The sequence below is a fragment of the Falco biarmicus genome, chromosome 16, assembly GCF_023638135.1.
Source record: "Falco biarmicus isolate bFalBia1 chromosome 16, bFalBia1.pri, whole genome shotgun sequence".
NCBI lineage: Eukaryota > Metazoa > Chordata > Aves > Falconiformes > Falconidae > Falco > Falco biarmicus.
In genome coordinates this window covers 2,367,643-2,378,453 of record NC_079303.1, presented here as the reverse complement: position 1 = coordinate 2,378,453, position 10,811 = coordinate 2,367,643, and the positions used below count along the sequence as shown (strand labels likewise).

The window sequence follows — 10,811 nt, the reverse complement described above, 5'->3', positions numbered from 1 at the left end:
CGGTGAATTAGCAGCCGCCTCTCAGAGTCAGGCCGCCGGCAGGGCTGTGCCCCACGAGTCAGTTCGGCGCCTCAGTTTCCCCTGTTTGCAAAGGGCAGGGCAATGGCAGGAGGGAGCCAAGTGTCCCTCGGGGTGTCTCAGGCATTGGGGTCATCGGAAAAGGGATAATTATCACCCCCAGCTCAGCCTCCCGGCCAGGGTGGACATGCGGCTCTCGCCATCCCCTCAGGGTCAGGTCCCGGCTTGGCGGGATCATGGCTTCTGCCAAGCACTTGAGGAGAGGCTTGGAGAGCCTTTCTGGAGGCGGGAGGGTTGGGAGCACTCCAAAAAAAAGGAAGAAAAAATAAAAAGCAGGCACGTTTCTGTCAAACCAGGCTGGTTTGGGAGGACAGGGCTGACGGCAGAGGGCGGCACAGGCCCGACACTGGTGCCTCACGGCAGGGCCTGGCCTGGCACCTGGGTGCTTTGTCTTGACACAACCTGTTACTGCTCCTTCCCTCTCCAGCAGCTGCTCTCCAAGTACAGGGAGATATTTTGGGGGGCAGAGCGAGCCCAGGACCGTGGTAGCGCGCCTAGTACCTCTGGCAGTGAGCCCAGGATCTCTGACAGCTTTCAATTCTGAACGAGAACGAAAGCCGAGAGAGAAGAATCAGTTCCTTTTCCCACCCTGAAGCTGAAGCGGAGAAAGGAAACTTAAGAGCTGGGAAAAATAGAGTATTTTTGAGGTAGCCAGCTGCAGGGAGATCACAGCCCTCCTGGTCAGGAGGTACTGTGTTGGACTAGCAAAGTTTCCAGAAAGTTGCTGGTCCATCCAGGGTGAAAAAAACGCTCCTTCCACCCAGAATTAGAAACCTGTGGGCTACAAGGTGCAACAAACAGGGTTATCGCAGATCACTTCATCCCATAACATGACTGCAAACTCCACGAAATGGAAAGCATCCCACATCGAAGCGGGAGCCCTGGGTGTCAGCGTGAGGCTGAGCGCACCAGAGAATCTGTCCGTCTGTCCTCTCTTGGACACTCTTGGACGTCTGGCCACTCTTGGCATCGGAGCATCCCTGCAAAGCCTCCTTTGGATGCCTGCTGTCCCCTCCGTCTAGGCAGGGTGGCCTGGCTTTGCTGTTCCCTCTCAGCCTGAGGCATAGATCCTCCTCAGAGTTTTTCCTCCCGCTTTTCCATGGCAATTCACACATCATCTCCCTATGCTTCATTTTATTGGCTTTATCAAAGACTTTGTTTGGAAACACCCTGCTAAAGCAACAGGAGAGTAACCCCTCCACCCTGGCAAGGGAGGGTGGCTCATTGTCTCTGCTCTGCCCACATCCTGCTCCTCTCCCCAAAAGAAAAGAACCAACACCCCCCCTCAGGATGGGGGAAAGGGCTGAAATCCAAGTCCTTGGCACCCTGATTGCCCTCAGGTCTCAGCTGGCAGCAGCAGGAGCCCAAGAGGGCTAAACTGAACCAAATCTGTGTGCTTGGGGGGATCTACACCCATGCGCACATGCAGGGATGCTACAGTGAGCGATCTACTACTACGAGTAGTAGCCTGGCACTGAGATTACGGCTGCCGTGGCACGGTTGGCAGCGCGGGGGTGGTTTCCGTTGGGGTCGGTACCGACGGCTGAGGAGGCCCCACGCGTGTGCCGGGGGGCCCAGCCCTGCCTGCCCGTTTCGGGGAGGGAAGATGAAGTTTCAGTGAGGCTTGACCTGAAGTGACATTTTGCCGCTTCTGTTTTTCTCACAGCTTTTGCAGTGGGGTGAGATCTCCGTCCCTGCAACCTGCTCGCCCTTCAAATGCACACGCGTGCCTGTGTGTCATTTCAGGTTAACTGAAGTGGCTGCTTCAATTTGAAACAGGAGCTGTTGTTTCATTTTTGGGGTTGCTTAACCCCCTCCTAACTGTAATAAACACTGTGATTAAGGACACAAAAATATTACCCTGGAGGAAGAGGACCAAAAGCTTGGAAAAGGATGAAAGAAACACCCTGATTACCCCTTTTAAAAATATGTTTCTTTAGCTGAAGCTGCTAAATTTGACTCAACTTTACACACTGGAAAGGTTTTGCGGTTGTTTTTTTACAGTGAATAAAGTGGTTTTTTCCTCATAAAAACCCCCACCAACTCTCAGGGTGAGTGATGCAGTTTCGATGTGTCACGGAGGCAGGGTGAGCGCAGATCCTGCCCTCAGGAAGATCGGTGTAAACCCCAAAACATGAGACTGGTCTTGAGCAGGTCTCCAGGTGCCTGAAACCACCACCTGGCCCCCTTGCTGCTGCAGCGCAGCATGGGGTGTGATTTCAGAAGTTTGTTTCACCCCAAGTTCACTCTGAGAGGGACGTAAGGCTTCGGTCTTGGTTTCTGGAGAACCCCATCCCCTGCCTGGGGAACATGGGGGCATCTGGGGTTTGAAGCTAGGAGCTCCTCTGTGGCCAGTCCCAGCCCAAGGAGGGATGAGGCAGGGAAAGGCAGGCAAGCTTAAGCTCCACCACAAAAGATCTCCAGCGAGTTGGGTCACTGTGCCTCAGTTTCCCCACATGCCCCGTGGAGATAATGCTATTGCCACACAGGCTGTCGGCAAAGTGCTTGGAGACTGACTTCCACTGGGGAGCTGGAGCCATGGGACACCTGGTTTGCTGATAATTCACCTCGTCCTAAGGCAGGTGTTTAAAATAGCTCCTGTGACTCACTGTGCCGAGAAGGGCCCAAGGGTTTCAGGCACCGCCTCAGGGGCAGCTGGATGTTTTCCTTGCGAAGGGACACAGGGCAAGATGCCACCTCCAAGTCTCCAGCTCTTCAGGTCCCTGCAGTGAGCCTGGCCCCTGCTCCCCAGGTGGCTTTTCTCCTTGGTGCTCCTCTGCGTTTTTCCAACTGTGGCAGGCATTTGGCTGTTGCTCATCTCCCATTCCCAGAAAGGGCCGTGGAAAATATAAATGTCCCTTTTGCTGTGGTTCTGGTCTCCCCTGGCCAGTCCCTTCTGCATCACCAAGCACCTTAGTCAGGGATGGATGTGTACAGGAAGCAGCAGGCGTGATGAGTGCCAGCCCTTTGCAAGTCTCTAGTGCTTCCAGAACAGGAGGTCCAATGGCCTGAAATCTCAACCTGGTCCTGCTTCATCATTTTTTTCTGCTTTCTGAATTGCAGGTGCTTCCCCTGTTGACACCAAACAGTTGTGGAAGGGAGGTGGGAGAGCAATGCTGGCTCTGATTCGCTTCCACTGGATAACTCCTGTGTCTTCATCCTATCATAGCTGACAGCCCCAAAGGGCCGTGAACATTCCCCCCCCCCCATTAAGGAGAAACAAGAAGTGAAAAGGCCTTTTCTTTTCCGCCAGTCCCTGTGCCACAACACAATGGAGATAGCATGGAGTGGAGCAACGTGCAGCCGATGCTGTGGCTGCTCATCTTCAAGTCTCCCATCGTGTCTACTGCGGTCCTTTCCCTGTGACAGAGCTTTTGGACATGAATCTGGTGGCTCTTGGCCTCGTGAAGGTTTTACTGCCCAGGAAGGCTGGTGCACAGTGATCAAACACGCACCGATCCTTTTCCAACACCCAAACTTAAGATGCATCCAGTTACCCTGGCAGGGCAAGATGGTACCTGGGCAGCGGGATCTTGCCGGGGGACACTAATGGCACTGTTCCCCCCTTGCAGCACAAGCCCAGTGGGTACAAAATCATCAACAACAGGCGGAAGCAAAGTGACTATCAGCAAGCCAGCCCCCATGCTGGACCTGGACGGCCTTTCTGTGGCGAGTTTTCTAAGAAACACCGCAGCAGTTGCAAGTGTTTACGGGAAGGGTGGGCCAAACTCAGCCTGCAGCCGGGACAGCCGCGATAGTGTTGCGATGGTGCTGGGGGCGGGGGGGGGGACACTACGGTGGCTGCCTGAGGGGCTCGGGCTTCTTGTGTTAGCAGGCAGCGTGACGGGGAGGTTTGCTTTCGTGTAAGAGCAGCTTCCCGGATGGTCCGGGGAAAAAGTGAGAGAGGAGGTTAAATACAAACCACATCTCAAAATAGGCCTAAACTTTGAAGGCGTTTGGAGCTGCGCTTCCTGCTTCTAGCAGCCTGAGGAAGAGACCAAAGATGCAGCTGAGTTAAAAAAAAAAAAAAGAAAAAAAGAAAAAAGCAAAACAAACAGAGTTAACACTTTCTGCTGAAGGCAGAAGCTGTGGTGACACAGCACACCAGATCACAACACGAGGCTGGGACATGGCTCCAGGGCCCCTGTTCCCTTGGACAGCAACCCCACAGCTCGGAGAGCAGTGCTGGCAAGCCCGGGATGAACTGGGGAAAGGGAACATTTCCCAGGTATGGGGGTTTTAAACAAGAAAAGCCTAGGGCAAGGCAAGGCAAGGATGGTCCTGCTGTGTCAGATCTGACAGAGGGACGTGCAAAGTAACCTGCGGAGAGGGAAACATGCCCCTTCCTTAGAGCAGGCACAGTCCTAGTGTACACACAGCAGCAGGTGCTCTGTGAGGTCAAGCAGGAACAGGACTTCAAAATTCATCACACTAATTAAAAAAAAACAAAAAACAAAAACCCAAGCAAACAAAAAAATCCAAACCCACCACCCCCGAAGCCGAAGCACTGCAGAGCTGGGAAGTGGAGTTTGACAGTTTGGAGGGTAAAAGCTCAAGCAAAGCGTTACCGCTGCTGACTGATAGCGACCAACTTCTCGTAATCCGAAGATCGACTTCCTCTCACTCCGCGTTAGCTGCAGCGGAGCTGGAGGTGGGGACAGCCCACCGGTGGCTTTCTTCACCCACTAGCACCCAGCATGCAACACCCACTCTGTACCAAGAGCTGGAGCAACAGGATCTGCCTTACCAAAATTTAATTTGGCTGACAACATCCGGTGTTTTGTAAGGTTGCTTTGATGTTTGTTTACTCGCCATCCCCAGCACATGCTCGGCACCAGCCTGCGGATGAATGGAAAAGAAAAGGGCTCCTCCACACCCCTTTGATCTCTCCCAGGAGACCTGCTAGGAGCAGTCGGTGCTGGAAACACCCTACGGAGGGACAGGTCCAGCCTTCCCTCTGGTGCTTTCGGCTGGCTGGTCCTGGTTAGTGCTGTTTGGCAAGCCTTTGGGTAGCACCTTTGGAGTTAGTCTCAGCTGGGGACAAACCAGCAATCCCCGCAGTAGCCATGGTGTGGTCACCGCTATCCCGCACCCTCAGAGCATCCTTCATCCCACCCCACAATAAAGGGACATCTCCATCACATCAAGTAGTTCATTTTTATTTAAAACCGCATAAAAAAAATAAGATTTCTGAATTCCCCTGTACAATATTAACTATTAACAAAAAACCCGCCGGCTACACACTTGGTTACATGTAAAGACACGACAGCGCGGACAGCCTGGGCCAGCTCCCCCCTCCCCAGCCCCAAACAAGACACCCGTGAGGAAAACCAAAACTCATCTGCAAACTGAGATCTGCACGTGGCAAGGAAACAACAGCAACCAGAAGTATGTACACAGACAGCTGGGGAGCAGGCAGCCACTCCTCACCTCCGCCAGACATCCGACAGAAACACTACGGGCCCAGGGACGGACACAGGACAGACACGGAGGGAAGACCCGAATAGAAAACTGGGGCGGGGGGGGGGATCAGCAGCTGTAGAAGCAAGGCGTGGGTTGCAAACCCACATGAATTATTATAAATAAATAAATAAGTTATCCTACCGGCTAGAACTCTTCCTTTAAAAAACAAGAACAAATTCATGAAAAATAAATTAAAAACAAAAAACTGGAAGAAAAAAAAAGGTAAAATGTTATAACTATTAACAACTGTACATCAAGCTTTGCTCCTATATAACTTTGTACACATTTACAGCTCTGTTGGTTTGCATTGTTTGTGCATTCGTGAGGGCACAAGGAAGCAAAGAACCCCAGAAAATCCACGCGAGATGGAGGCACAGGAGGCAAGGCATCGCCTGCTTGGCTCCCAGGTGTCTTCTGACCTGTTTTCTTTTTGAAAAGGGAAAGGGAACTATATACCCAGGCGAGTCTTGGAAAAGCAGCAATGTAGGAAAATTCAAGTATTTCCTCCAGCACAGCCCAGATTGTAACTGAAGGCACTCGAGCACGGTGACAGCAGAGAAGACACAGCCATTTGGCCACAGCACCTGCCCTCCCCCCAAGTAAGTTTTCCCCCGTTGAAGCTTTTCTCACAATAAGGTCTCCGATCTTCTCGCAGTCCCAAAAGACACTTGGAAGCCTCCGAATACAGAACCAAAACAACAAAAAACTTTACTGGCAAAGCATCAAATGAGACAGGGTCATTCAGATGGAAGTCCAGGACAGCTGGGTTGGATGGTGGCCACCAGCGCTTGCAAGACTGGGTTTCCAGCCCAACTCCAGGACAAGGTGTGCGTGTCCCCATTCGATGCTCTCCGGCTCAGTGCTGCGGTCATGAGGAGAAGCCCGGTGTTCTTTGCTTCTTGTGGCCAGGAGATGCGTGGAGCTGTTACTTGCCAGGCTCCTGGATCAAACTGTGCAGGTGGATCTCTGCCGTCTCCTGGGCCAGGTGGATGTCTTGCAGCCAGGAATGGTTGAAAATGTCTTCTAAAGACGGCCGGTCCGAGGGGCGCATGGACAAGCACCACCGGATGAGATGTTGGCACTCTGGGGGAAGAGAAAACAGAAACCACTGGTCACAGAAGGCTCCTGTCCACCTTGTACCGCTGTCTGCAGAGCCCAGGCCATGCTGGGTGTGCTCAGGGCTGCACCCAAACCTCCCCATCGGTCATCCATTATGGAGCAGAGGATGGCAGGACATGTGCCACCTCCTCCAGCTAACCATGGGAGGGAAAATCAAGCTCCTTGCGCCACCTCCTCCAGCTAACCATGGAGACGAACCTCCCCCATACCGTAAGAGCGGGATGCTCACGTGCCTGGTGCCATCTCCCAAAACCTGTTATCGCCCCTGCACTGCGAAGCAAGGTACTCACCCAGAGAGATCCGCCGCCGGAAAAAGAGCTGGCCCCGGATGATGTCCTCGTCCTGCTCAAAGGGGACGTCCCCACAGACCATGTCGTAGAGCAGAACGCCCAGGGACCAGATCGTCGCCGGGCGGCCGTGGTAGCGGTGGTAGCGGACCCACTCCGGCGGACTGTACACCCGTGTTCCTATGGGATACAGGCAGAGCTCATCAGGCAGATGCTGCCTGCTCCCAAACCCTCGCCTGAGCATCCCCAGGGATGCAGGGGCAGCACTGGGGGGGGGGGACGGACACACGGTGTGACCCGCCGCCCCCTCGCCAGCACGTGACTCTTGTTTACAAACTTTGGGTTGTGAAATAAAGCCAACGGTGCCGGAAGAGGGCAGCACGGGGCCGGGAAAGGCCGACCGTTACATGCAAAAAAAAAAAAAAAAAGAAAACCCCACGGGTGGGGAAAAACCACGCCTACCCCCCTCCCCGTCTTGGCCAAAAAAACCCAATAATAATAATAATAATAATTTAAAAAAATAAGCCAAGGCAAACAAGGGGAGCAGAGCAGCCCAAGCCTTTCCGTGCCGGCAACCAAACCAGCCAGCGCACGGGTTTTGCAAGCCCCCCACCCCGCCCCATCCCGCTACCCCCATGGGTGTTTGTTTTTGTCTGCCTGGCTCCCCCCCACCCCAGCCCGGGGCAGGGTGGGTGGCTGAGGCTGTGGCAGGGCCAGGAGTCGGCTCCCGTTTCACAACATCCGCCCCAGCCAAAAAGCAACTTGGCAGCAGCTCAATAATTAATCCACACACACACCCCCAGCAAAGGGGGGATCCTCCAAGTGCCTGGCCAGGCTGGGCTGTGCAATGCCCGGTACCAGGAGCATCCCCCCGGGTGTGGGCTCACCGTCAAATTCGGTGTAGACCGTGTCCTTGAGGAAGGTGCCGGAACCAAAGTCGATGAGCTTGAGCTCGCCGGTGGAGAGGTCGACGATGATGTTCTCGTCCTTGATGTCACGGTGCAGGACACCGCAGCTGTGGCAGTGCCGCACGGCCTCCAGCACCTGGCGGAAAAGCCCCCGCGCCAGCTCCTCGGACAAGGACCCCCTCTCGGTGATGAAATCGAAGAGGTCCTGGGACACCTCCGGCCGCTCCAGGACCAGCACAAAGCTGTCGGGCAGCTCAAACCAGTCCAGGAGGTGGATGACGCCGCGGAACCCGGAGCCCACCTTGTTCAGCAGCACGATCTCCAGTGGCACACGAGTGCCGTTGGGCTGTGGAGGGACCACAATGCAGTCAGTGGGGCTGATGCTGCGCCTGGGGTCTGGTACCCCCTGCCTGAGGTGCTCCAGTGACCCACTGCCCGGCCCCACTGGAGCCTGGGCATCCCCCCCTGCCAAGGGGACGTTCCAATGTCCCCCTGCCCGGCCCCACCAGTGCCTGGACATCCCCCCTGCCAAGGGGATGCTCCAGTACCCCACTGCCCAGCCCCACCAGAGCCTGGGCAACCCCCCTGCCCAGCTCCACCGGTACAGGGCATGCCCCCTGCTCAGGGGATACTCCGGTGCCCCCCTGCCCAGCCCCACCAGTGCCTGGGCAACCCACCTGCCCAGCCCCACCAGGTACTGGGCATCCCCCCGCCCAGGGGATGCTCCGATGCACCCCTGCTTGGCCCCACCAGCACCTGGGCATCCCCTCCGCCCAGGGGACGCTCCGGTGCCCCCTGCCCAGCCCCACCAGCGCTTGAGCATCCCTCCTGCCCAAGGGATGCTCCTATGCCCCACTGCCCGGCCCCACTGGTGCCTGGGCAACCCCCTGCCCGGCCCCACCGGTGCCCGGGCATCCCCCCTGCCCAGGGGACGCTCCGGTGCCCCCCGCCCGGCCCCAGGGCATCCCCCCTGCCCAGGGGACGCTCCGGTGCCCCCCGCCCGGCCCCAGGGCATCCCCCCGCGCGTGATGCTCCGCGTCCCAATAACCCCACAACCGTTGCCCCCGCGCCATGTCCCGGTTTCCACCCTCCCGGGCCTCGGTTTATCCCCCCCGCCCGTGATGTCCCGGTTTCTCCCGGTGGCCCCGGTCACTCACCAGCTCGCCCCACTGGGAGATGCGTTCCCGGGCCACGTGTTTGATGGCCACCTGCAAGCCAAGGGGAGCGGCGGGCTGAGCACGCCGCCCGCCGCGCCGGCTCCCCTCCTCCTCCTCCTCCGCCCCGCCGCCAGCCCCGCCACTTACCGGGGTGCTGTCTGAAAGGCGGATACCCGAGTACACCGAGCCGAAGCCGCCGCTCCCCAGCAGCGGGCCCACCTGGTAGAGCTTCTCTAACGGCTCCTTCTCCTTTCCTGCGGACGAGACCCGGCCGTCAACGCTCCGCCCGGGGCCCCAACCGTCCCCCAACCGAACCGCGCCGAGCCGAACCGGGCCGTAGCTCTCCTACCTGGCTGTAGTTTGGCGGCGTGCAGCTCCCCGCCGGGCCCCGAACGTAAATGGGCCAACGAGTTAATTTTCGAGAGCAGCATCCCGGCCCCCGCGCCCGGTATCGGGGCCGGTCCCGGCACCTCCCGAGCCGGACCGGGCACCGGCGGCTCGGGGCCGGCTCCCGGGCTGCCGAGCAGCGGCGGGCGGGCGGGGGAGCCCGGGAAGCAGGCGGCGGTTTGCCGGCAGCTGGGCGGGTGGGGAGCGGCCGCGGCGCGGCTGCTCCGCGCTCTGCCGGGCTCCCGTATGGCGCGGCCGCCCCGCGCCGGCCCCGGGAGTAGCAGCAGCCGGAGGCGGGTCCGGTGGAGCCAGGGGGCGGCGCTGAGGCAGCAGGCCCAGCCGCACCGGCCCGCCCAGCGCCGCCACAGCCAATAGTACGAGAGGCGGGCGGGGGGCTGCCCGCGCCGCGCCACGACGTGGCGGGAAGGAAAAGGCGCCAAAGGCGCCCGGGGGGCGTGGGGCGGCATCCCCCCGGCGAGAGCAGGGACGCGAAGAGCGAGCGGCGCGCCTAGAGCTGCAGCTGCGACTCGCGCTGCCACCGGTTACCCGGTTCTGAGCGCGCGTCCCGCCGCGTTCCCCGGTTGCCACGGCATCGGTGGAACTCGCGCTTGTTCGTTAAGCGCGCGCAAGAATGGCGGGGGGTAACGCCCACCCGAAAACGCGTTGTGAGGGGCTGCGTGGGGCTCGGCCCGACCGCAGCGGGGTCGGCTCGCCGGGCCGGGGCCGCCTGAACGCTCTCCCGGGGCGGCCGCAGCGTCCCCGCGGCCGGGCCGGCGCATCCCAGCCGGGTGGGAGCGGCGGAGCTCTTCCTCCTCCTGCAGCCCCGCGAAAACCCCAACGGTCTTAAACTTCGTCTTCACTTTAATTTTTCCTGCAGCCTCACAACTTCCTGGCGGTGCTCGGCACCCCCCAGACCCCATCTCGCCCCGTGCTGCCGTTACTTCATCACGGCCAAACCGGTGTCTGAACTTTTCCCTTTTCTAGTCAAAGCAGCAATTCCAGCTGAGGACTCTTGACCAACAACCCTTTTTTGAAAAAAATCCACCCCCACCCCCCCCGACTCTTTCTTTTTTCCGCAGAAGTCGCTGGCTGAGATGCTTTCCCGAGTTCCAGAGATAAGATAAATAATTTACTGGATGGAGGTCTCTGATTACTCAGTCTATTAGCATTTAGAGCAAAGAGCTCCAGCCACCAGGAGCTGAATTATTCCAGACGAAGCCCATCTGGGCTCCCGAGTGAGACCGAGGAGTTCCCAGCATCCCACACATACTTGTGGGATGAATTGCTTGAAATCGAATGGGGCTTACTGGAAATGCTGGTGAGCTCCCGGCTCCTTTAGTATTTCTTTTTTTTTATATATAAAAATAATAAAACATAACCCAAAATGCAACCCCCAAAGTGGACTACAGAGT

At 57.6% G+C, this 10,811-nt stretch overlaps 1 protein-coding gene across 2 annotated transcripts; it reads right to left on the bottom strand.

Annotated features, from left to right (window-relative positions):
• Nucleotides 1–5,221: 5,221 nt before the first annotated feature.
• PIM1 (Pim-1 proto-oncogene, serine/threonine kinase) lies at nucleotides 5,222–9,668 on the bottom strand. 2 transcript variants are annotated; one of them, XM_056362047.1, is made up of 6 exons: nucleotides 9,362–9,664; nucleotides 9,160–9,266; nucleotides 9,013–9,063; nucleotides 7,835–8,201; nucleotides 6,951–7,127; nucleotides 5,222–6,624 (listed from the first exon to the last, which is right to left on the bottom strand). In XM_056362047.1, exons 1-6 carry the CDS (start codon nucleotides 9,441–9,443, stop codon nucleotides 6,467–6,469), a joined length of 942 nt encoding a protein of 313 aa, XP_056218022.1. In that variant the 5' UTR covers nucleotides 9,444–9,664; the 3' UTR covers nucleotides 5,222–6,466. The 2 variants fall into 2 exon arrangements, 1 of the variants encoding a protein (XP_056218022.1); XR_008825891.1 differs by lacking the exon at nucleotides 5,222–6,624 and adding an exon at nucleotides 6,641–6,785 and having other exon boundaries at nucleotides 6,832–7,127; nucleotides 9,362–9,668.
• Between the last annotated feature and the right edge of the window lie 1,143 nt (nucleotides 9,669–10,811).